The sequence below is a fragment of the Lutjanus erythropterus genome, chromosome 16 (genome assembly GCF_056507025.1).
Source record: "Lutjanus erythropterus isolate fLutEry1 chromosome 16, fLutEry1.hap2, whole genome shotgun sequence".
In the NCBI taxonomy this organism is placed as follows: Eukaryota; Metazoa; Chordata; class Actinopteri; order Lutjaniformes; family Lutjanidae; genus Lutjanus; species Lutjanus erythropterus.
In genome coordinates, this window is record NC_139332.1 from 25,519,270 (window position 1) to 25,546,416 (window position 27,147).

At 40.7% G+C, this 27,147-nt stretch overlaps 2 protein-coding genes across 5 annotated transcripts in view; one reads left to right on the forward strand and one right to left on the reverse strand.

Annotated features, from left to right (window-relative positions):
- Window positions 1–958: 958 nt before the first annotated feature.
- On the reverse strand, window positions 959–3,182 carry LOC146313170 (putative thiopurine S-methyltransferase). 2 transcript variants are annotated; one of them, XM_084739730.1, is made up of 8 exons: window positions 3,063–3,182; window positions 2,536–2,628; window positions 2,284–2,416; window positions 2,123–2,175; window positions 1,954–2,028; window positions 1,702–1,787; window positions 1,494–1,538; window positions 959–1,337 (listed from the first exon to the last, which is right to left on the reverse strand). In XM_084739730.1, exons 1-8 carry the CDS (start codon window positions 3,158–3,160, stop codon window positions 1,219–1,221), a joined length of 702 nt encoding a protein of 233 aa, XP_084595856.1. In that variant the 5' UTR covers window positions 3,161–3,182; the 3' UTR covers window positions 959–1,218. The 2 variants fall into 2 exon arrangements, with proteins under 2 accessions (XP_084595856.1, XP_084595857.1); XM_084739731.1 differs by having other exon boundaries at window positions 2,123–2,416.
- Window positions 3,131–27,147, forward strand: part of ext1c (exostoses (multiple) 1c) — a 130,367-nt gene continuing 106,350 nt past the window's right edge. The window contains exons 1-2 of one of the 3 annotated variants that reach the window (XM_084739729.1): window positions 3,131–3,254; window positions 24,462–25,854. In XM_084739729.1, the coding sequence (XP_084595855.1) occupies window positions 24,908–25,854 (947 nt within the window). In that variant the 5' untranslated portion in view covers window positions 3,131–3,254; window positions 24,462–24,907. Of the gene's footprint in view, window positions 3,255–7,031; window positions 7,280–7,534; window positions 8,320–24,461; window positions 25,855–27,147 lie in introns of those variants that run through there. The other 2 variants (XM_084739727.1, XM_084739728.1) reach the window with 2 other exon arrangements.

Consider the following 27,147-nt stretch of genomic DNA (forward strand, 5'->3'; position numbering starts at 1 on the left):
CTATCTGCATACAAGAAAAACTAAACTTAAATCCCCTTCTACCGCTCAAAACATACACTTAACATTGTTTTATCAGCTTGATGCTTGAAAATAATACTTTCCATAATGTGTCAGGAGTTTTTAATGAACATCTTCCTATAAACTAAATGACAAATTACTCTATTAGGCTTTTGTTGTTGTTGTATACTGGAGTTTTAGAGCAGTTTGTTCATTAACATGTTTGCATGCTTTTCGTAAACTGGAACTGCTTCCTTTTTAGTCAAAAACAAAGAAGTTCCTGCAGATTCTAAGTAGTTCTGGTAGATTCTACTGCAAAAAGTTCCTACTTTCCTGTTTTGGATGAAAGCATCAAAGCTGAATAAATGTAAAATCCATACAAAAAATATTCTCAAACCAATAACAAACTTAAGTGGATTACATTTTTATTATTGCTATCTATCTTAATTAGGTTTGTTGCAATATACCAATATTGACGACAACTGTGATATTTAAAAAGTGAAATGTTAATACACATGATAATATTATGAAAATAATTAAATGCCTCTGAAACATACAATATGCTCCTAAATCAGTTACAGTGACTCTCTCTCAATCTCCTTTCACTCGTATTTTGAGTGTAATTAATTTGCCAAAAATGGGACAAAACACAAAGTTTAGGGTGAGTTTAAATGATAGCATTATTTTTTTTTTCAACAGATGTTTCAGTAATCTTATCATGGATTCTTTTAGTCACGATAATCATGTAGTAAAAATCTTACAGCCCCAATGTCAATACTTAATAATAATTACAATAAGAAAATATAATAATGGTATTATCCTGTTTTCTGTGTATCTTGTTGTAAATATATTTTATAAAATAGTTATATTACTACTGTAATAAAAAGTCCTTATTTGTAACCATTAATATAGCCAGTGATAGACAACACTTACCAGACTGGTTTCAATAAAGCCACAGACATCTTGTTACAAAAAAGTTTTTTATTTTATTTTGTCAGGGATTCAAATCTTTTACATGAGAAAAATCGTGAGTTTAAAAAGTCTGTAGAAATTCCTTTGACATTTTATTTCAATACACCTTAAATTTCCCTCCAAAATGGTACCATTTCAAAAAGATGTCTAACCCTAAACAGGCATAGGCAAAAAGTACCCGGATCCTGTGTTAGCAATAAAATGCCCCAAATCTGCTTTTCTAAAATCTCTGAACTTACAAGTTAGTTTTTAGTTGCTCTTTAAAGTGATGAGGTGCACATTTTCAGTGAAGTAGTCCAGACCCCAGTCTCTTTGTCTGTCTGTCAGGGCGTCCACTGACTGCAGCAGTTCTATATCACAGCTGGTCCCTGAGGGAAAAATATGCACATTCAAAAACTGCAAATCAATCTCAGCCATTTAAAAAATATCACAGTGCTGTTCATATTTTGGTTCATTTATAAACCTATGTTCTATAATTAATTACAGAAACACACCAAGCAATGATTAATCTTAACAGCACTCACCAAACAGACTTTGTACTTGCTCATCAGGCACAAAAAAGGGAGGACCTGAAAGACAAATAACGGTGTCATAAAATATCTTTTACCATCACCACAAAGAGACATTTCAATTTGCAAAATAAATTAAAATAAACAGAAGAATATTATCTTGTTTTAGGATCAGGGGTATGTATTAATCTCTGATGTTTTATAGACAGTATAAACAAGTTACCTGCATGTAATTCAGGATTGTACAACAAAGTGTCCACGAGGTATTTGCAGTCTTTGGCCATGAGAGAAATTATGAGAGCAGCGTACCTGTGGCATAATGAGAGAGAATGTAGTAAGACATTATGGAGAAAATGTACAGTTTATTCTAAAATGTTATCAAACTGTTATATCTAATAAAATAATGAGTAATAAAATAAAACTTCTTTGTCTACTAGGTTTAGTCTTAAAAAAAGAATCTCAGATCTCGTCTTACTTCTCTCTGTCTCTGGGGTTGATGGCCACTAGAGAGCCTCTGTCCCAAATTGCCCCAAACTGACCCTCAATGGAACTAAGAAATGGAGAAACAGAGTTTCTGTTAAACATTAACCTGTACAAGTGATTTAACATCTGCAAAAGGATAAAAACGTATTCACTTTACTTACCTGGAGAAGCTGTACAGGTCACATTGATACAGAGAGATATTTTTCTCAGAGCTCTGTGGAACAAAAACAACGTGGATTAATAATTTTGTCCATATCTGTGTTAATACATGATGTAACCATGTTGATCCCTCACCTTTTACACACATGTATAGGTCACTTACTTTGTAAAGTTTTGCTCCAGGTATTGCAGGGACGGGCTCCTCGCTGTAGGTCAGGTTGCTCTCCTCAAAGAAAGTTTTTATAGCCTTGTCAGATATCTCCACCCCGACCACTGAATGGCCCATGTCTGCTAGCCTGGGAAAAAAAAAGAAGGACTCTAAGAGTACGCTGTGATCATCGCTGAGAAGATGAGAACTGAAAATGTAAAAACTAAATGTGATCGTCGTTTTTGGATACAGAACACCAATCCATACCATTTCATATCAACAGCTTTCCCACAGAGAGGGAAGAGGAAACGAACTCCTGTCCGCCCGGCAAGAACTTTATCAATATATTGCTCCAGCATCCTGTCAAAAAAAACAAAAACACTTTTAACAGCAAAACACCAGAGGTTCCCTAGACCTCTATCAGGCTGTCCATGGGGTCTTAAAAGTCTAACATTCAATAATCTGAATTTTAAAGCCTTAACATGTATGATTTTAACAGGTCTTAAAGATTTATTGTTTTTGAAATTAACGTTACATTTATTAAATTTATCTTGATCATGCTGTATCAAGTACCATTCCTAAAGAGAGGGGTGGAATAGTGCTGATGGCCTTTTTAACAACTTTGGCCAACTGTCACAACCCAATTCACAATAGGTCTTATCAATAAGTCTTGCAGAATTTCCTTCATAGTCTTATTTGTTTGGAGACCAAAATAAAATCTGTATGACCCACATCAAGGTCACGACCAAGTCTCCAGGAATGACTACCTTATCCAAAGGGCTAAATAAAATTACTTGTGTACTTGACGCTGATGGAAGCCAATCTTCTCCTCCTGCCAGCGTTGCTCCCATTCTCCGAGTGCCATGACCCGGCCCGCCTGCGGTGCCAGCATGCCGGATATGTTCGCCTGACCCCAAGTACTGATGGGTAACAAAGAGCAGAGAAATGGGAGAGAGCAGCAGTCACGTCTGTGTCTGAAGACAAGGGTGAGTACACATGATACACACAGTCACACGTTCCTGCACATAAACACATGTGAAACAGCTGCACTGTGGACGGATGTGTGAAAAAACAAGCTTGTAGAGAGCAGTTAACACGCCTGTAGGGTTACAAAACAATGATTCCTCCTATTAACCCAAGAGATGTCCACTCTTTCTGGTAGATTATTACAGGAGAATCAGCTAGGGCCAGAACAGATAGGAGTGAGGTCAAAGGTCATCTCTGTATACACACAGAAGCCTAATCTGTGCCTTTTCATTTGTCTAAGATTCCAAACCTGACCAAACCAGTCTCCAGAACTTTGTTTGCTCTGAGGTCTTTGAAATCAGATTAGCACACCAACTAAAATCACAATTTCAGAGTTCTTATGACTTTCCAAAGTCTAAATGTACTTTTCAAGTATTTTCAAGGTGCATTTTCAAGCTTTTTCATCACCTTACAGCTGTGGTAAATGGCATATTTATATACAAATAGATTATTTAACTTTTCATGGCATTAAATTAGATGCTATTGTGGTATTATCAACCAAAATTATGTTTTGAGATTTCAAAATGTGTCATGGTGTCTGTAAGCAGGATTGCAATTTTTGTGAATTCTCCTTCGCCAGTAGTTGAAAATGCTAACTGATTCATAAAAATAAAAAAATCGCATGTTTTTTTTCCTATTTTCTTTTCTTCTCTTTTCTTGTTTTTCTTAATTTAAGTTTCCTAATCCAATGAATGGGTCTGCCAGACAAAACCATGTAAAACGAGGCGCAGTTAATACCATTTCTAGACTAGGCTCAGCTTTTCATACATACAAGTTAAGAGGCTCCCAGGAAAAAGGTTGGGAACCACTGCATTAGGCAAAACTGGAAAGTTACACTCATAATCACGATCACATAAACGCGTTTGTTTTCGTCACGTGAGTAACCAGTCTCTGACGTCAGTGGGAATTTACCAAACGTGCGTTGCATAACATTCCGCTTATTCCGTAAGGGTTTGTTAGGAGTTATTCAAACGTTATTTAATTAAATCTTATCGCTATGCTCTCGCTATGTTAAGACGGATACTGATCACAGATTATATTTGTGAGGCATACCGATGTGAAAGTCCACGCTTACCGAGCAACAGCCTGGCATAAAACCACCCACAACACTTTAAAGAAAAAGTTTAAATCCCGCATGTTTGTTGATTCCGTTACCTTTCGTGAATGAAGACAGCTAATATTTGTTCAGCAGCACAGCAGCGTTGATCATGCGCCCGCTTTCCACTTTACACGGTGTGGATTGGAATTTAAAGTCCCAAATTTAGTCTGTCAGGCGATCTATTCCCTTCACTGCAGCTGGGTGTTTTACAAACTGCAGCGAGAGTGGCAGGACATTTAAGAAAGCATTGCCTGACAGGCAAATCTGAGGGTTAAAAAGTCCCCCGTTCAATTGTTATTACTTCTGGTTTGGGAGGAGCCTGATGCTGCATTCATAAATATGGGAAATTTGAAAACTACCGCTATCTTACTTGTAACAATAGCCTCCACTTTTTTATTGCTTAACCCTGGGTCTACCGATGACTGTATATGAGCATACTCATCATCATCCCAACCAGCAAAGAAAAAAAATCATTCCCTCTGCTATGTAGGCTAAATATAAATTCCCATTTACTTGATATGTTATTTTCTTTGGGAATGGTTTGATTTGATGGGGTGATTTGATTGGATATTATTTATTTCCAAACATTAAAAAATGCAGGAAAAAACAGAGGAAAAACAATAAATAATGAACAGACTGAGAAACATAAATTGACATTTGATGGCTGAAAAGTAGCAGGAAGAAGCAGCCTGCTTGTCCAGCCCTATCTATCAGTAATCTATTACATGAATCCACTCTCCTCCCCATCGATCAACTCACAATTACACCACGGTATTAAAATATAATAAAAATATAATGAGGAAACCAGTAATAACAGTACTACCCTTAACATGCTTTACATTTTAAGAATTAAAGTGTAATTTCTTTGTACATCTTTTTAAACTGTCTAATACTTTTACTTTGATTTCTGCGGCCAATGCATTCCACAAAATTACCCAACAAACTGACATACTCATGCTTTAAAGAGTGGTGAGAGGTGCTTGTGGGTCTGGAGAGTACAAAACTTCTGATATTGTTCTTATCAAACACCTGTGACAAAGATATGTAATGGAAGTAGGATATTTTATTACAGTTTAACAGTGAACTTTATTGTCCAAAATGGTCACTGACAGTAAACTTTCATTGTATTATTGTTATTATTAAAAATAAATAAATAAAATAACATATAGTACCAGTCAAAAGTTAGGACACATCTTATCAATGTTTTCTTAATTCCTATTTTTTCTTTATTTTTGTTTTTTTTATATATTGTAGATCGATTGTAGTGTAGAGCTATGAGATATGCTTTTTAATAGGCTAAAATGTTACTGTCCTCTGAACTTGCCAATAAAGTTTTAATAACATTGTAATTAAATCTCTTTTTGTAAATTAATATTAAAATCTTAACTCAAAGTCTACCAACTGTTTTTTTCAGGAGTTTCAAACAAGGTCTTCCTTAACAGATGGAGTTTTTTTTACGTGTCATGGCGAATCGTATCTTTTTTTTTTTTCAATTAGCCTAATAGACTAAGTAATTAGTCAAGAGAATTGAGAAAATAATCGTTTACTGTTTTAATAACCATTTAAGTAATTTATTTCTAGTAAAGATGCCAAACATCCATTGATATCGTCGGGGTTTAATACGATTTATTTATTTTATTAGGATATTTTTTTTTAACACTTATGTCATTTTGAGTCATAATCACTCTTTTTTTCCCCCGTTTCTTTTCCTGTAACATCACAGTGAAACCACATCCAGGCTGTGACAGCTGTCACTAATCCTCAGAAAGCCTCTGCTCTGTTGCTCAGTGATTAGTCTCGCTTGCCCAGCATGTCTCTCTCCACACTTGGTTCGGTTCAGCGCTCCGCTGGAGCCAAGAGACAGATCCAGAGACAAGATACTCTCCCTCAGCGCGAGGATGTGAAATCAGGACGGAAATTAAGGGAGGAGGACGTGTTGTTTTCCGAACACGGAGCGGCGCCAGAGTCTCGCAAATGCCGATCCCACTGTGGAAATGAGGCGCTCGCCTGCTTTTCCTGTGACATGATCACGTTGTAACAAACTAAACGTGAAAATAGGCGAAGCAATTAGACAGTCACAAGACTCTCGCCACACCAACACAACATATAAAGTGTGTAATGAAAAGAAAGATGCGAGAGGTGTATTTAAAAACAACCTACCATTGATTTTTAACCATCTTGTCTGGGCCTCAACATGCAGATTCTTAACATGTGGAGCTCCTTTGTGTTTGTCTGTTGCCAAAATAATGAAGCCTGTTACTTAATTTTGATTTAATTTGTAGTAATAATGCGATACATAGTATACCATCATCACTATTGCCCAACAGCTCTTTTCTTCTATAATTTAACTGCTAAAAGAGCAAAACCCTCGCAGACTGGTGCCCCGTATACAAATTCTTCATCACAAACACCGTGATGATGATTCTGTATGAGGGACGGTGTTTACAGTGATGTATTTGAAACCATATTTTCCGCAGAGGTGACAAGATTGCTATCTTCAGCAACAAATAAACACTAGACCATTATATTTTAAAAGGCCTGGAGATATGTGACGCCCCTCTCCGCGCCTGTTCAATTCCTGCGCGTAATTCGGTGTTTTCAGAGCGCTCCAGTTGTGCAGGGTCGCATCCAGATGTGTGTGTTTTTCTTTACGGTGCGCCGAAGACGTCGAGGAGCCCGTGAACCAATCAGTACCGCCCGGGGGCGGGTCGTGTGTGTGGACTGTTGTGGATATGGAAAAATGGACAATTTAACACGCACATTCATCATTCATATCCCGAAGGGGAGACCCGCACTTCCTCGCACGCTGGATTGATTCGCAAATGCTCGGCCGAGGTGTGAAAAGGAAAATTACCAGAGAGGGGAAGAGCGTGCTACCGCCACCCGGTAAGGGCGAGCTGTGTGTCGGGGAGAAGTCGGAGCGCAGCGCGGATCGTGCTGCTGTCTGTGTGTGGAGGCAGGCTGTGCTCATTGTTGATGCATCAGAGTAATAACGGATACACCGAGGTTTCTGACCAGATTATAGGTCACATTCTGTATTTAGATTTATAGATCATTTCAAATTTGGCTCATATGGTTCTTCTCTTGTCTAAAGGCATTAATCACCATTGCAAGCTCATGCTCATAAAAATAAACGTTTAATTGCCCCCTGGCATATGCTAAACCAGGTTGCGTCTGTAAAATAAGGAATATATTTATGTAAAGTACGTTTTCCCACCTTTTTTGCAGGCTGAACTGCTGATGTATTGTTTGCACGGCGCTCAGCAGCAGCAGCGCACCTTTGTCACTTAGATGTTAAAGATTGGAATCACAAGTGTTGAAGCAGCATCACGATCAGACAAAAAAACAGCAAAACTCGAGGACCTTTTGTTGCACTGTAACGATTACACAGAGATAAAATAACGCCAGAAGGTCAGTATAAGATAAACTCAGGGTGTAAGTGCAACAGGGGCACTTCAATTCGCCACTGGATTATCATGAGACTACCAGCATTTAGCCTGTTTGACAGCCTGGTTTAGTACAGCAGGGAGTGATGATGTGCGGTCCACCGTGCCCTGCTGGAGAATAATAAAGGAGAACCGGCGAATGAGAGAGAGAGATCTGGGAAATTTTGGAGGACAGACGCGAGGGGGCGGCGGGACACTCTCCGCCTCGGATTATTTTTACGGACGCGCCCGGACGGTGCGCATGTTTGCGCTATGCCAGCCTGGTAACTTAAGCGTATCGTAGGGCTCAGGAGTTGGTGTTTTGAGCCTCTACAGCTGCTGTCGCCGGCGGACTGAGCTGCTAGAGAGCAGGACGCTCAACAGTTCAGTGCGCAAAGGTAGTGATTCCGCTTCAGGCGGACTGGAGAGCCGAGAACTGGATGAACCTGCTGCTGCTGCCGCCACCTGCAACGATCGGATCTGTGTATCATTGTGTGACAGGTAGGCTGGAGAGGTGGCGTGTTTTTAGTCGCGTTCATATAGCGTGTAACAGTACGGCTGATGCATTCATGGACCTTTTATAATTATTCCTCCAAACTCTGTGAGCTTTGGAGAAACCTTGAGCACACGTTGAGATCTTTTGGCAGACGATCTGTTTCTCCCACTGGACAGATGGGCTGCGGGTTGCACATTACTCCGCCACCATCCCAGAATATTAAATAATGTTGCCAGTAGTTCAGCTGTCACACTGGGTTTGAGTGCAGAATATGAGGTATAACAGCAAAATCTTTAAGTCAGAGTTAGGAAGGTTACTTTAAAGATATAAAAAAATAATGTGTATGTGTCTATGTAATCAAAATATCAAAGTAATGTATCATGATTTTTCTTAACAATACTTTTGGATTAGCTCAATATACGGTGAAACTGTTTAGCCTAATACAGTGTTTAAGGGTCGCAACTAATGATTATTTTCTAAATTAACAGATTAGTTGTTTGGTCCAAAAAAAATGTTAGGACATTTGAAGGTGTCATCTTGAACTTTAATCAAGATTCTTCACAATTTTCTGTTTTGTCCGCAACTCAAAAATATTCAGTTTACTGTCAGAGAGGAGCAAAGAATCCAGAAAATATCCACATTTAAGAAGCTTAAATCAGAGAACTTTGATATATATTTTTTAATTTAATCGTTTTTAGTCATTTCTTAATCAATTAATTAATCTTGTCACAATCTTGTCAATTGAAAAATAGATCCCCACAGATGTATATTTTATTTTCCAAGTCTTATCTGTGATGATTATTTTCAGATTTTTTAGTCTTTTATAAAAGTTCAACTTGGAACCTTTTCAGAGAGTTCTACCCAGAATCCTACATAAAGGGATGACCCTAGAAAAATCTGTGAAACGTTTCATCCAGAATCCCCTATGAGAGGTTCTAATGGAGAATCCTTCTATAGTGCAATGGTTTCTCCTAGGTTCCGGCCAGAATCTGACCATCCAAGGGGATCTGTTGAGAACCTTGCTATAGGTTATCGAGAACATTCTACCAAGAATCCTTTAATATTCCAAGGGTTTTTTTCTAGAACCTACCAAGGGAGTTCTGCCAAGAACTGCTTTTAAATTACACTCTTAGCAATAAAGGGGCTAACTAGAACCATCAAGGGTTCTTCAACCTGTCCCAATAGAAAAAAAAACATTTTTTGTTCCTTATGAAGGTTCCCCTTTGAAACAGAGGGTTTTATCATTAACACAGCATAAAGGCTTTTACCTAGAACCATCCCTTAAATGTCTCACCCATAACCCCCTGTGAGAGGCTCCAAGGGGGGAACCCTTCTATGGTGCAGTGGTTCCACCCAGAACTCTCTCTGGGGGTTTTATCCAGAATATTTTCACCATCTACAGGTGCTAACAAGAACCCACCCAGGGAGATCTACAGAAAAGACCTTATCTTTCAAGATTTTTTTTTTCCAGAACCCGCCCAGGGGGTTCTACTGAGGAACCTTTAAGGGTTTTATTCAGAATCCACCAAGGGGGTTCTCCAGAGAACCCTTTAAAATTAGTGCAAAGAACCCTTGATGAAAGGATTTCAACAATCCTTGAAGAACTATTTCCTCCAGAAAGGGTTCCTTGGATGAAAAGGGTTCTTAATAGAACTCCACTCCTACAAAGAACCCTTAACTCAGAGTTCAGCAGCAAATGGTTCTGGGTAGAACCATAGCCCTTCAAGAGGAACCCTTTTAGAACCCTTATTTCAAAGAGCGGTAGGGGATTTCTATTTACTTTAAAGCTATTTTGAGACGCCTGTCTAACACCTTAGCTTGATATTAAAAGCAAATGCACCACAGGGCTGCATCTTATTGATGCAGTCCAAATAAAAATGCTTTGTTCAGGCTCCTCTTTGTCTTTGATGTCTCTCTTGCATTCAAGATATAGCAGCTAATAGCTAAGGAAAGAGTAGACATTACCTGCTTTCACATCCTACTAAGTGCTCCATGTATTAATGAGTCCCAAAGAAACAAACAAGGCTGCCCAAGTTCATTGCAGCAATTAATTACAACTCTCTAGTTATTTTTTTTGATGAAAAAAAAAAAAAATGACGGTGACTCCAGTGACCCCAAATAAAGTGCTGTCATTATCACAGATGCCTGGAAAAGGCTCTCCGGGGAGGCGGATCCGGATGGCAAACTGTACATGGATTTCATCAGATTTATTAAATGACTTTATTGTAATGGCAACCCCCATCGCCTTAATGGGATTTTGCATTCATGATGGTTCTGTAATACCCTCCCTGGTGATTAAAAGAAGCTTGAATCTTCTTCTGTTGTTGAAGCGTTGGCCAGTACAGGCGATATTCATATTCTAGAGGTGGTGGGAATTTTCATGATCAAGGCGTTCATTAGAAGGCTTGCGGACATCACACAGCGTGCAACCTTTAAAAGCTATAACCCCGATGGGTCACTGTGTGTAGCGATCATGTATACTCATGCACTTTTTCTGTGCTTGTGAAGAAATATGTCATTATTAACAAGGTGGAGCATAAAGGAACGGCATAAAAAAAAACTACACCTACACTACCTTAAATACATAAGGCTTCTCAGTCACAGTGTTATGATGGGAGAGGGTCAGTGGTATTGCAATATACATCATCCACCATCTATCCAATCCTGGTATCGGCTCATACGCAAAGTTCATGTATTGTATCAGGGATGAAAAAATCATCAGATATCCATGTATTAGTATATAGTATCAGATGATTCTCATTCCCAACTGGTCAAATACCAGTGTTTAGTCACCGACCCTCAGAGACTGAAATGTAAACCCATCTGCTGTATGAGATGCATCAGGCTTTTGGCAAGGTATAAAGTGGGAGAAAGTAACAGTATATGTCCCTAAAGTAGTATCATGATATTTCAGGGTATTCTGTGATAACAATATTCTTGACAAGATGACAAAATACTGGTGTACATAGCCGTTGAGCTCTCCTCGACGTTTTTTTGGCTCTCCTCGTACTCAAACAGGTGCCTCTACGTGATGGGGTGAAATAAGTTTGCTGTATTTCTCCTTTTTGCTGTTCCTACATATTATGGTGGTTTACTGCATCTTATATTGTATCTAATCTTCTGTAACCAAACCACTTCCACACAATTGAAGTTGCTCCTCTTTTTGGGAGCGACTCCTCCACCGTGGAACTGGTAGCAATGTATGTCAATAGTCTGCGCCCTCTTCACACCTCTACCCCCAAGTAACTGCACCTGGCTAGTGCCACCCCCTTGATTAGTGGGACTGGGTCCGTAGTTTTATGATGTCATATACCCAGCCTGACTGAATCTGTTTTTTTGACACTGCCCTTGCTTACTGCAGTTTCAAAGTAAAAAGAAAAAAGCTCAGATATGGTGTTTACTGCTTATTTCGCTCCTGATATGTCTTGTTTACCTTGCGAGGCAGAGAGCGAGATCCCACGATAAATGCATCTTGCCAGGCTTCAAGCTATCCGTTTGTGTCGGCTCCAGAGGTGGTACGAGCCAATCAGCGTCCTCCAGGGGACTACTGGCAGCTACAGACATGGTTTTAGGTGCGGCGACGGCACGAAGCATCCATGGAAATGACTTGTCTCAAATGAACAATGGTGGCTCCTGAGGAGGTTAGCATAGATACTGTGATAGCATCAGTTATATCAGAACTTGAGAATGTTTCTTTATTGAATGAAGAGCAAAGAACGAAATCAAAGGCTTTGATAGAAAAGATGTTTTCTCTTCGCTTCAGCTCCAACTCTGTGAGTTGATGTGATTGGCTGAAGTTAGCTCGTGTTAGACGTGACAGATGGTTCATCCAGTCACCTGCCAGAAAAGCGCACGCCCTTTTCCAAACGGTTTCTATGGACGGCTTCCCAGATTGTTCTGTGTAGCAAACCATCTGCCGTGTCAGGTTAATGTCTTGTAGCACATGAAAAAACACATGGACATGTTAACGAGGTTAAAAACATGATTTTCAGTGGAGGGAGTCTTGCGTGCATCGTTGCGTGACTTGCATCACAAGACTTTCACGTTGCAAGCTGCTTCAGTGACGTCACTTGACGTACATAACATAACGTACATAACATAACGTAGGACTACTTACTGAAACTACAAACATGGTATTATCCTAAACCTACCCAAGTAACTGTGACTGCTTTGGAACATTAACCACGTATTAAAAAGGCTTTCCGGCAGCACTTCATATAGCTGCTAAATGTTACCTTTTGTTTCATTATGAGACGTCAAAGGGTGGTGACAAAACAGGTTGACAGAATAATCGTATTCATACAATCAGTGTAATACAGAACACGCAGAAGGAAGAAAAGCTTGGAAATCTGTTTTTTTTTCCTGCATTATTATTCTGCAAAGACCACTGCTTTAATCTCAGATGTCAGGGACACTCCACTAATTGAACCCTCTCCTGGAATGTGCTCCATCTTCCTTATCCCAGGGTCAGATCGTATATCATCCCTGCCTTGTCAAGGTCAGATTGTTTATAGGCCGATCCGATCTGAGTTGTGCGATAGGAATGCCTCCCGGCCAAAGCTGCAGAGATAAGACAAGTTGGAGGTTAGGATGTATTGCGAGCAGGACCAGTTAATAAGGCAGATGGATTTCACTACATGCCGTTTCTGCTGCGTGTTGTCAGGTGCACAGCCAGGCTCCCTGAACGCAGAGCGGAGCACTTGCTGTATCAGTGTCCTCAGTAGGCTTCTCCACTCTATATGCTCAGAGCTGTGTGTTACCTATCATCTCTGTGTGATACAGCCCGGTCCGCGCATTTTCTGTCCCCGTTTTCTGCGACTGTAAACAGCTTCGCCAAATTCAGAGTGTGAGCTGGAACCTCCTAATAACTGCTCCTACCCATCTTGTTCATTCTGTTAATTAGCCCTTGTGGCGTTGGAGTGCAGCATATTGTTGAGACATAATTAATCAACCCGGCTTGTAATTATGCTGGGTTTGGAATGTGAGCGCGGTTGGGAGGCTGGTTGCGTTGCAGGGCGTTCAGCTTGAGGTAAACATCTTATTAACCGTGTCAGTCCCTCAACCCACGTGGAGAGTGTGGTTTTATTAAGGTGGAGAAGAATGTGCTGTTATCCATTTTATGAAAATGGCCTTGTAAAAGAGAGAGCACTTGATTAAGTTTATGGTCATTAAGGTTCAGAGGTGGTCGAGCTAATGGAAAAATACTCCGATAGCTGCGTGTAGACATTATTTTTTATAAGGAGGAATTTGTTCAACAGAGATACACCAATGCGCACATGTGTATGTGTCTGCTTATATATGCATATGGTGCGTGGGAGTGAAAAAAGCACCTCGATTTCAAAGGGCAACTGGTAGGTGAGGACAGAAAATAGAACATGGATCACATCCCGGTTGTAAGCCTTTAATGCAGGTCTGTCAGGGGAGACAACCCGTATCTTTTTTTTTTTTCCTTTTTTACCGCAGCAGGTTTTTCTTTAGCTCACCACAGACTGACTGATACGACTACAGACAAACCTCACACACACACACACACACACACACACACACACACACACACACACACACACACACACAGAGTGCTTCCTGCTCAAAGAGATGGAAATGCAACCGCACTATCATGCAGCCATTCACATTCACGCCAATGAAAACACATAAATGAGCACATAAATTCCTGGTCAGAACAGCACCTCTGGTCAGCAAAACACAGAAGCATACACTAATACAGTGGGGTCCAAATTCACAAGGGGTGAGTCACAAGATAAATTTGTGATGCTATGAGATGAGAAACAAGGTAGGAATGCAGAAAATAATTTCACTTCTCACTTCACTGTCACTATTTTACCTGTATATTCAGTTTTGTCAGGCAATCCGTGCACGTCTGCTGTTCTAAACAACTTTTTCCACGAGTTCAGTTCCAGCTTGTGTCCCTTTGTTGCATTATTCCTCCCTTGCCTATCTAGAGCTGTCCTGTCAAATAAAGGCCTTTCTTTACATTGATTTCCTACCAAGGATGTGATCAGATAAAGAATTAAAAATAATGATATAATGAAAACCTACTAGACTTACTACATTTGTGTCCATTCTTGTTGGCAGCAAATTGATTACACCTAGTTAGTGAATTTGACTGGTGGAAGTTGTAAAGCTACTATACAACCCTAATCTGGATTTAACTGAACACAGAGCATACCCCAAAAGCATGAGATATACTGGCCAATAGGTTGCTCTGCGTAATAGAATAATGTGTTATAAATGGGCCGCTGGTTGCACACATGCTTCGTCTTTCCTTACAGACATACATTACAGACTTGCATGCCAAGTGAAAAGGATGCTCACTGATGAAAAACAGATACCTGCAGACAACTGTGTGGATTTTGAGAAATATACCCCTGAATCTGAACTTTTATTGCATTTGTGTTAATGGGTTTTTCAGGTGCTATTCAGTGCAGAGTGGATGAATCCTGGTCCATATTTCTCGGGGATGTTTAGTGCTACACTGACCACATGCTGATATGAAGATGTCATGATGACATTTATGTAGCAAGAGAAAATGTGTGTGTTAAAACTGTTAAGCGTTATGTTTAAAGCAGCTCCCCCCTACACAGCTGTTCAAAAGTTTTCGACTTGCCTGCCACAAAAGCTTGATTTGGTACAATGAGATGGCTGAGAGGACTACTTTATGTCTCTGAATGGTCAATTGTGCCTTTAGGTTGTAGAGAGTCCTCTTTAGAAATAGGTGTTATTTTGTATGAAGGGTTTGCACAAAAAAAGTAATGCTCCCTACGTGGAGAACAAAACGCTGCTCAGTGGTTCAACCAGACTGATAACTGAAAGAGTAAAAGATCCTTCTGAACAACAGTTAAATAGGAATTTAAAGTTTTTACCTTAATGCAGCTCTGAATCAGTGTAGAGAGACTGAATAGTAAATTGTGTAGCTGTTATCAATGAGATAAAATTGTGTTGTGCTGTATATAGATAATATTAGAAAACCTGGTATGATTTCATAAAAATCTTAAAGTCACAATATGAAAACCCTCACTAAAAAACAATGTATAGACTAATATAAACATAATCCCTTTGAATCATCACTTACGACTCACTAGAAGTGTATGGTTGTGGCTGTATCTGCAGAGACTCTGCCCTCTGCCTGTATTTCTCATTATTTTGCTGTTCTCTGGATGCTTTACCAACCCAAAACATCAATATTTGACGTCCTGGGAATAAGTCACTACAAACTATCTTTCTGGTGCATTTGAGAGCAGCTCGGACAAATCCTACTGATTCTCCTTTAAGGGTAATAACCTTAAGGGCCAGAAAATATGAGGTTATCTATATCACCAACCAAATTACATTTTCTGTTGGCATAATGAGAAAATGTTCCGGCGAAATATTAATACTAAACTTTAAATGTTCACTTACAATGTATTTCATTTGTTTTCAACCAAAATAGGCAATGTTGCTGTTTATAGTGACTACAGCTTTATTCATGAATCAGAGTTTTTATTAACCAGAATCACAATCTTAACCTTAGATCATCATTGAACCACGGTGCAGTAGGGCTCCTAAATGTTTCAGTAACCCATTTTTCTTTGAATCCTCTGCAGTCTAGAATAGGTTTAAACTGTGATTTATCGGTCCATGGTATGTTCACTGATCCAACCCTTGCCCAACTTTCTATTTCTATTTTGAAGCTGTCAGAATAGCTTTGCTAAACCAACACACCTGTTGAGTCCAGCTTGATATAGGCATTATTGTGACGCTGAAACAGGAACTTGTTTCTATTTACTGCTAATGCAACCCAACATCTCCTACAGATGCTGCTTCACATTAAAAGCATTCACCGGGCAAAACACAGGGTATTGTGAATTAATAACTTTCTCTCTCTGTTTTGACTGTAAATTAGTTTTAATTAAGAGTTATATTAGAGCAACAGGCAGCAGGCATCAAGTCCTTACTAAGATTATCAATTTAAGCACTCAAGCACAGATTATCATTTGACTTTTTGTATTAAAACAGTGAAAATTTGTTTGGCTGCACTGTAAACAGATACACCACATTTGCTGTAATTCTGACAAAACAGCAGCTCAAGGAGGGTTTTCTCCTTCTATGATTCTGGAAGCTTTAGTATTAAACTGCTTAGTGTTAGTGTTGCCATGGTAACCACTGGTGTTGCCAAATCAAATCACGGCTGAAATCTTCAAGTTTACAACTTTAAATTGCTTTCAAATAAAACTAGGGCACTTGAAGAGCACAGACCACTACCAAGGCCAAATTGCCAATCTTGCAATGTTAAGAAAAGTGAAAAATAAAATTTCTGCATCCGCCCATTGACTGAGATTTGGTCCAAAACGTAATGGGTTCTTCCTTGGGCCATGCTGTACTCTTCCATCAGGTTTCATGAAAATCGGGCCAGTAGTTTTTCTGTTTTCCTGCTAACAAACAGACAAACGAACGATACTGAAAACATAACTTCCGTGGTGGAATAAAGAGCTATCTGAGGAGGAAAAATGATTTTTGGTCTAACTGGCCTCCATTCGGTGACATATGCATCGTGTATTCTGGGGTCACACGTAGACAGCTTCATTTCAAGAGGTTACAAGTGAAAAAGATTTGAAACCACTGAAATAACACAAACAACGCAGTGCGGCCATCTTCTGGTCCTGTAATGACAGAGTCCGGAGTTTAATTTTAGCTCGACCAAGCCTTTCTCCTCACCACAAGATTTGTGTTTTCTTCAGAACACTACATTTTGCTGAACTAATATGTCGCCAGCTTTAGGCCAGCAGAAATACACACGCCAGATGTGTGTTTTAAGTATAGTTTAGACACATGCTCACACACACTCAGCACACACAGCCGCAAAAAGTCACTGAAAGGCCTGCTGCCACTGAACACTGGCATTTGTACAGTGCAATCACCCAGGATTTATGTCAGTGTATGGTAGGCTTCCATTCCTCAGGTTGACTGTCTTTACAAGCTAACCATATGATTTGGGAAGGAATGGAAATCTCATTTTACCAGGCATTTGGCCCATCCAGAGCCAATTTACAACCTGCTCTATGTCACTTCCCAAATCATTTCAGACATAATGCTGCTGCTGCTGCTGCTGCTTCTCTCACACTGGCAATGACTCCACTACCCAGAGAATAACGGTAATGGTAGTGGATTTCATTTTGAACGTTTACAATGTCAGTTGTGCTCAGCAACTGGTGCTGTGGCCAGAAAACAGCAAATTGAACAAATAAGGGGAAAGCCAATCTGTCCCTGAACGGCAGAAATCTCTTTATAAAAAAACATCCCATTTGGTGGAAGAAAAAAAACAAATTGACAAATGCTGAATTTCCTGCAGAAGGCCATCATCAGTGACATCCATTTCAGAGCACGTCGGTTTTCATTTTCTATCAAAGCCTGCGTAACCACAGTTGAATAAGCTGCAGTGTAAACACAATTCAAGGGAGACAGATGGGATGACAAATTTCAATTTCGATTTTTCCCTGAATGACTTAATAGTGTAGTTTGGTGGAAAACGGCGGAAGGTAGAAACAGTTGAGGAAAGCCCTCAAGGTCCTCAGAGAGGGAGAGAGCGAGGGCAGGAAGTGTAGGGATTGGGCCCAGCTGTCATCCATGAAATATCGATCATTAAGTCCCTCTCCCCTGGCCCCTTGTCATTCTGTCCTTCCATGCCACTTTGATGCCCTTCATCCTCACCTTGTCTCCCCGTTGACTATATCCTTTCCAGCCCTTTAAAGTACTGACCTTCCCATGTCCTCCAGTTTGGACTAAATTCAACAGGAAGTCCAGCTTTAGAATTAAATAGCATTCAGTAAAGAAGCTCAGCTCTGTAAAGATCCAGTGTGTAAGTTATTTAAAGGGATTAACTGACAGAATATAATAGTCATAAGTAGCCTATGTATTCATTAGTGTATAATCACCTGAAAATAGTAATAATAATAATACTTTTATTTATAGCACTTTACAAGCAATAAGCACAAAGTGCTGCCATGTTGCTACAACATGTTTCTACAAGACAAACAAAACAACAGCTCTAGATACGGCCTCACACGTTTTGTTTCACAGCAACCATATGTTCTCCTATATGTTTGGAAGTGGAGAGTGTTTGCAATATCAAGCTCACTGGTTAGATGCCACTAAATGCTATGCACTGGTCCTTTAAACTTGTTTCAGTTTATTTCAGTTCTGGTTAGATTTGGTGATTTAATACTACAGCAAACGAGAGATGTTCCAACACTTTTTACTCGCTGATACCTGAATTTGGATATTGGCCAATTCGAAGTACTAAACCAATTCCAGTAAGTGTAAAGAAAATATATTATTACTTTTCAACAGCTGTGCACTGACCTAGTTTGGTTGTGATATTGTTTATATTGTTGTTGTATGGCCTGGTTGAGGTTAAAAAAGGAGCACAGGACACTGCTAGGATGTAGCAGGTCCTGTTACTTTATCCGATCCGATTGCATAGACTCGATATCCGATCCAGCATTTCAGGCAGTGTCGGAGGCCTTTAAAATACTTGTATCAGAACAAGTCTATGCAGCAAAGTCCAATTAAACAAACACGTTATGTTAAAAAAGTATGTCAATAATAACTGTAACTACAATCAACTACAATTTCATGGTGCACGCTGCACCAACAGGGCACGTAAAATTGACACATTGAAAGCCAGTCTGTGCTCTGGCATGGCTGTAAGAAAGTGAACAGTGAATAGTGAGGCTGATGTCAATGGGCCAACATTAAAAACAGTAACTATTGATTACATGCATCGTTTACCTGTGAATCCCTCTTGTGTGTCCATATTAAGAATAGTGTTTTTTTTCACCACAGTAGCAACTACTATATAAAGAGCTAATAACAGAATGGAAATGCGTAAATTATTGCTAAAAAAAAAAGAACCAAAAATAATGTCACTTAGTAGGAGAGATAGTGCAAGGGCAGGGATTGTTAAATGGAGGTATGGTTAGGTTGTTGGTAGGGTTAGGATTACCTTAGTCTAGTCTGCCTGACTCATTGATCCTTTATCTGACTGAGGTCTGTGCAAGTTCAGCTGTTATTAGGCTCCCACAAGTGTGCAAGGGTCACTGGGATCAGTGTGATGTATATTTGGTCATCAGAAGGTGGTCTCTGTGTGGACATCTGGGTACTCCTCATTTGTTGTGACAGTGCAGACTTGTACACTACAGATGCAGATCTACTACAGATGACGATCGATTGCACATGTGTTGAGTGGGTCCTCCAAACGGACTCCAGAAAGTAGTATAAACTGAACTAATAGGCGTCCGTTAGATCGGCAGCAGCCTGTGCAGGCATCCTTTTGAGACTATAATAGAGCCCTTATGATCTATGACCCCGACCATGGCTCTGAAATATCAGTAGCCTAACTGTGCTGTGTACTGATTATCCATGGCACGGTCCATGGAGCTTAAGTAGAAGATCGATTTGTAACTTTGTCTCTGAGCCCTGTCCTGCTGGCATTTTTATCCATCATAGCAGGGTCGAAACTCCTGTTGACAAACTGCCTACTAGGATTACAACTTGAGTGCCTCAAAACTGAAGCATTTTAGATCGGTGAGGTAAGGTGAGCAAACAACTTGAGAACTACTTTCTTTGCAGTAAGGATATAGAACATCGTGATGAAAAGCTTCTTTGTCCTACTCTGATACTACATGATCCACCTGCCACTTTATATTAGCTGATTTTAATGCTGTGTGCATTATTACGTTTTTTTTCTTTTCACCCTCTCTGCAGTGTTGACACAATTTCATTGCTTGCTCAGTACTACACTCTAAATGAACCCGCCTTGACGTTTCTTTGCACTCAAGGCGAGCGAATGATCAAAGAATTGTTGGCCTTGCAGAGTGTATTGCTCATGTCTGTGATTAAGTGTTTTGTGCCCCTTGCTTCATCCCACCTCCCCGAACCCGTCTTTTGAGCATAAAGCAGGAATAATTGAAAAAGGAAGACAGCATAAGAATGGCATTGTTTCTACATGAAACCCTCTAGTCAGCTTAGGTAGGAGTGGTGAAAGGAGGCGGAAGGAAGGGAGAAAGTAGACGGAAGGAATGATGGAAGGAAGGAATTGAAGGAAGTAGGTATAAATGGGGAAACAAATGATGAGAGGTGGCTTTGAATCATGCCCTCACCTTTCCTTGAACCTTGTCCTTCCACCTTCAGGCTCCTCTATTCAATGAGCCTTGTGGCTTTTTCCAGTGCTCCAGTCACCCAGCCATAAAGATCCATCATTGATCCACAACACAGGGACTTCTCCCACCACTTAAAGCCACTTACCTTTGTGTGTATGTGTGCATCCATACGTATGTGACTTCTCGCTGATTTGCAGCTCCAAGGATGTTGTCAGGTCCGGGCATGCCCCAGAGTTTCACTGGCTTACGTTCGCCATTATTGCTCCGAGTTAATGGCCACACACTGCTGTAGCGCGGTTTGTCCTTGGACCAGTCCTGATCAACATAACAGGGTTCAACAGAGGCTTTCACACATCCGGTGCTGTCAGGAGAGAGTGGATTTTTTTGTGGTTAGATATTTAAAAATGGGTAGTTTTGTGCCCTATTGTCCCATAACATTATCTTTGGTGATTATTTTCAATTCTCACATTATCCTCCATCTTGCTCTAAACCTGTATTACCACACTACCTTGGAAATTTCTGCCCGTATTGTAATTTTAAAATCAATTCGAGCTATGAGCTGCTATTATTTGATAAGTTAAAATGAATAAAGGGTGCCAGTTTTATAATAATCGCGTCTTATTGTGAAACGGCGGTGTAAGCACAGGAATAGAAAGTCCTATTGTTGATCAAACAGTAATGGAGAGACCTCGGTGCACTTAAATCAATGTGAATATCCTTAGTAGACTGTTATTTTCACAAAGCAGCGGCGTCCAATGGCATTAGATTAGATAAGGCAATGAAATAAATTCATCATGCCCATCATCATTACCATCATCGTAATGATACCCTCCATCACTTTTCTATTACACCTTCCTGCCATCACTATCAATTATCCCCTCAACCACAAATCACCAGGACAGACCTCGTGCAGATCTCTCACCGGAGTCCTGACTAAGATTGAGGTGTAATTGTGTGCGTTGGTGGCTGGGGATATAAAGCAAGAAAAAAAATAAGAAAGAAAAAATCAATGCCTTAACTAAAGGAGCAAGTGAATTATTGATGAGGAGTATGTAATGGGATCCCAAGTGTCTTTTTCTCCCTACCTTGGACAGCTTGCTGCTCAGGTTGCTGCAGTCGCAGCCAGAGAAGTAAAAACAAGGAAGGAGCCAAAAACCACCCACAAACATCCACAGGCAGATTAGCTAACCTGAATTATCTGGTGCTGTATGGCTGACATTACCAGCGGCTGCTCACACACTGGTACACTAACAATGCATTTCCAGAAAGCAAAGAGTCCAGATGCTTCAACTATAGTCAAGCTACAAGGGGTTTTCATAAAAAAATCAGGTTTGAATTAATTTAAACTAACATAGTGTGACCATATTTTCAAACCCCAAAACTGGGACCCTGAAGTCTACGCACCGGGCTGAGTATCATTACCTGAAAATGCAGGTAACGGATGCTGCAATGGCGCCTGAAACAAGCGGCCAATGGCAGGCTTATACCCACAGAGTGCATCCTGTGAGTCAGACTCATTTAGTGGACAGGAGCAGCACGAGAAAAGTGACATGAGCAGTAACTAAACTACTACTACTACTACTAAACTGCTACTACTTACTAGAGAATTACATCATTCCATGGAACTATTTGTCTTTCCTGTCCCCCTGTCTGCCTGAGTCCATGCTTTATTTCTTAATTTATCTGGATTGCATATTGACAGACAGTTGTAAACCCAAATATATTAAATTGGCAACAATTTTAAATACATTTGAGCTTGAATCAGCAAATGTTTGTCATTTTTGCTGCAAAGGACTTAAGTTATGAATTGAGTCAATTCTGCCAATTTACATAGTTTCAGCCCCACTTCCTGGTACAAATACACAGTTTTTTTTTGTTTTCAGACACATTCGGGATACGGATCCTGGTGAAAACCAGCTATAGGTTGTAGTGCGTACATGGAAAATGCACTGTGATCAGCTAAGAACAACACAGTTCTTCTTAATTTCTCAAAATCTGAGGTGTTCCCTACACAGTATACTGTATATATACTGCAACAGTGTAAACGCAGCTAAACTCACACCTAAATCCTTATTTCTTCCACCTTTTTGAGGTGCAGAAATCAGAAGATGCATTGTTTACCCACATCACTGGGGCGCTGTTTGTTTTATTGCGAGCAGAGAAGGCAGGCATCACTTCTGCTTGGCTGGAGACGAGGCAGGAATGGGGAATGTGAATGAGAGGTAGAGAGAGAGAGAGAGAGAGAGAGAGAGAGAGAGAGAGCGGCCAGGTGAGACCTGAAAGCTGCCTTTGTGTGGCAGCTGGCAGTTCGAACACTGCCCTTCACTGTGAAGTGTTCTCCACAGACACACACGCAAACACACACACTCAAGTATACTGTACATGTTGGGGAGTTATGGGGGGATGTTTGGCAAAAATATGAGGGTGAAAAACCGTTGCAAACTTGCGAATGTTACAAAAAAAGCCTTCACTCAGTCTCTCCAAGGTGAACGGACATTTCAGAGCCATAAAGTGGCTCTGTTTTCCTTCTGCGTCTCCAAATCTCCATTTCAGATGCTAAACGCACTCCTATTTTCTCCTCCACTTCACCTCAACTGTATCTGGCTCAGTTCAACTGGAGCTTGAAGAGCAGCATGATGATATCTGGTCCCGACTGCTCCTCCAGGTTTGACAGACTATCTGAAAAGACTATTCCAGAAGTCAGTACACATCGCAGCACACTGGAGTCTGTAAATATCCATCTTTTTCACAGGAATGTGGGAGCCAGGGATGGAAGATAGAGACAAGGTGGACGTCAGGAAGAGATGGTTTTGATGTGCAGCTAATCAGGGCTGGTTGCATTTTTGAGAGTGCGCTGAGTTGTACTTTTCTCAATTTTCTTTCATGAGCTCGAGCTGAAGAGGGATTTTTGACAGCTTTTAAATCCTCTGCTGCCTGTGAAATATTATCCAGTGGTTCTATTATATGCATGTTTGCTGCAACGATTAATCAATTAATTGACTATTAAATCAATTGTCCACTATTTTAATCATTTATTAATGTTTCTTCTTTAATGTTGCTTCTTAAATGTGAGTTTCTTTACTCCTCTCTGTCAGTAAACTGAATATCTTTGGGTTGAGGACAATGAAAATAATAATTAGTTACAGCCCTATTGTGTACCTATCCTTAATAACTGGCCACCAAATAAACTTTAAAAATATTGCTAAATATTACTACTGATGCACTAATTCCATTTTTTGGGGGTTAAAAATGTATCCTTGAGGGATTTATATATTTGAAATATATTTAATTTCTTAAATGTTTTGGTTTGCTTTATTTGTTTTTAATTTCTAAACTTTCCCTGTGCCAGAAAACACCCTTGTCTCAGACAAGACATCACAACTTCAGACAGTTAATAATGTGTTAAAATCTAAAACTAACAATGCCACCTGATAGCATAAAATGAGAAATGAAAATGAAAATGAGTTATCACAATCATCAAAACATGTCAACTCCATAAGCCTTTTAAAAAAAGAAATAAATTTAAATAATTACTGAATAAAACCATAAGTCAGTGCCCTCCTTGGGCCACTCAGTCAAAAAACTTTGGACATGTCCTTGTATGTGATGTCAACTTGGTCATACAGACATCACTGAAAATTAGTCAGAGAAAATAAGTCATACCAAATAATGCCATTTAGTAAAAAAACTGAATCAGTAGGAGGCTGACCCGTTTCAAGGCTTAACAGCCAAGAGATTGATTTTCCCGGCGTAGTGTAAGTGTAAAAATTCAGTGAAAAACTCAAATGTGTTCGGGGTTGCAGATGACATGTACTGTCCAAAACGAAAAGTAAATTAAAGCTTTTACCCACTGGTCTGTCAAAAGTGTTGGCTATAGCATCTCTTGAGACACTTTCATGGCTAATCACTGAGTATCTGTCTCTGTGTCGGTTGCAGAACGGCAGCTCTGTCTGTGTACTGATCTGTATTCTTGTTTGTTTACTTCTCCCCAGGAGGGGCCTTGCAGACAGGAGTCGCGCCAGGCACCATGAGGCAGCAAGCTTGGCCTGAGAGAGCGGAGAAATCACCCTTCATCACTCTCACCCAGGCTGGACAGCGGAAGAAATGCACACGGAAGCAGCAGCAGCAGCCACAGCAGAGGCGAGCTAACACACACATCTGAGAGTGCGGTGGAGAGCAAATGGGGAAGGCAGAAAGAGACTGAGAAAGAGGGGAGTCAGTTACTCAGATTGCGTCATCCTCAATGGCAAAGTGGACTGGGCCGCACTCAGAGGCAGTGATGTCCTTGTTAACACATTGTCCTCCGTTAGAAGCTCCTTGTTAGAAATCACAAATCAGTCCCCCCGCCCCTGTGAGGCCGCGGAGCTGAGGGGCAGAGGAGAAGAAACTCAGAGGACGAGAGAGACAGAGCGGAAAAAAGAGACTGTGACAGGCCCCCATGCAGGCGCGTAAGAAGTATGTTCTGCTGGGCTTGTGCGCGTGCTGCTGGCTGGTACTCTTTTACTGGGGCGGAGGAGTCCAGCTGCGTCTGCTCCGCCTGCTGACAAGGCAGCGGGGGGAAGTGGTGCGCCCCTGGCCCAACTGGACCGACCGGGCCTTCCTGCCGCGCTATGCCCACCTGGATGAGCTCCAGACAGACCCGGGGACAGCAGAGTCCCCCCGCCAGCGCCGCCAGGCATGGTCTGCCATATATAAGGACAGTCGCTGCCGCATGGAGACCTGTTTTGACTTCTCGCGTTGTCGCCGCAGAGGAAGGGAAGGATTCAGGGTGTATATATATCCATCGGAGAAGAACGACCGCGTGTCGGAAAGCTACAGGAAGATCCTGACGTCTATAGGTGAGTCGCGGTACTACACGTCAGACCCCCGTGAGGCGTGTCTCTTCGTGCTCGGGATAGACACCTTAGATCGGGACCAGCTGTCAGGACAGTTTGTGCCCAACGTGGATGAACGTATCCGTGGTTACCCACTGTGGAACGACGGGCGTAACCACCTGATCTTCAACCTGTACTCAGGCACCTGGCCGAACTACACGGAGGACCTTGGCTTCAACATTGGCCAGGCCATCTTAGCCAAAGCCAGCCTCAACACAGAACACTTCAGGCCAGGTTTCGACGTCTCCATCCCGTTGTTCTCGAAGGATCACCCGCAGAAGGGCGGAGAACGCGGCTGGCTGGTGAGGAACACCATCCCGCCGCGGAGAAAGTACCTGCTGATGTTCAAAGGGAAGCGTTATCTGACGGGCATCGGCTCGGACACCAGAAACGCACTCCATCACATCCACAACGGGAAGGACATTGTGTCGCTGACGACGTGCCGCCACGGGAAGGACTGGGAGAAGCACAAAGACGCCCGCTGTGACCATGACAACCTGGAGTATGAGAGGTAAGACAGGGGTCACATGGCCAGTGGGGAGGGTGGTAATGAGGTGATGTTGAAATGAAAGTCGAGGTGTGAGTCAGTGCACTGCTGTACAGGGATTTATAGGTAACAGAATGTCAAGTATAATTTTTTTATTAGGAAACACACAGCGGTGTTGTTCCGTTTGCCTTCTTATTTGAAGTTTACATGCTATTTTATTGGCTCTTTTAGATGTCACTGATTTTCTACAAGCAGTGTCAGTGGTAGCTTTTGGTCCCCCTGGTTATTTCTGTCTCTCTTTTATGGCTGCACAATTTCTGACTATTTAGGTTTATGATGTTTGGCAGCTGCTTTCCAGATCAAAGATTTTAGACACAGACGCAAGTCTCAGGAAATTTCAATTCAGGTCACTATTTACAGCAATTCTCTTGTTCTTTTAGCAGTGCTGTTAAACGTACAGTAGTTGTAATGTGCTCAACTTGTAATAACTGACCTTGAGCTCCTCTGTTATTCAAAGTGCAAATAAATCTCAAAGCATGATGGATGAACTAATAAGAGCTTTCAAAAATAATGTGAAAACAAGCGCACATGGAGTTATTTCCATTTGGGTATTTTAAGACAAAGAAATAAACATTGCTATAGCTAATTAATTATAACTGAATCCACGCTGTGTAATGAGCCAAAGCAAAGGTCACCACAAAGAATGGTTTTGTGAAATCTCTGATTTCCACAGCGAATAAACTGCTGCTGGGTGCAAGGTGTAAACGATTATTAATATTTATCAGTCCATTTTTTTATTAAGGGTTTTTTTTTTTTGTTGTTGTTGCATGGGAGATAAGCTTGCCATTTCCACTTTAATTCAAATTATATTTTGGAGTTGACTAATTAGTTGGTGGGTGGAGTGGATACAGGACATTGGGAAATTGGTTTCCAGCAACATCCGCAATACTTCAAGCAATGATTTATAATTAAAACCCAATTAATTACAGCACATGACCTTTGCCAGGTTTTGAAAACAGTTTCGACAAAGACATACACTGTTATGCAATATATATTTACACTTCATCCCTATGTGGTGTACAGGCCTTTTCACGGAGTGGTTTTCAAGTATGTGAGCACCATTGTTGAGTTAATAAAAGCGTAAGGAAACACCCAACCGCCAACAATACATGTTGCAGCAGCAGCTTGGTAAACATGTCTCATCCTCTGGGTACTTTTCTCCTGCTGGCTCAGAAAGTGATTTAAAAACAGATGGAAATATATATATGTACTTAAAACACACACTATGAATTTTTTGTAAAAGTTGTCATTTATATC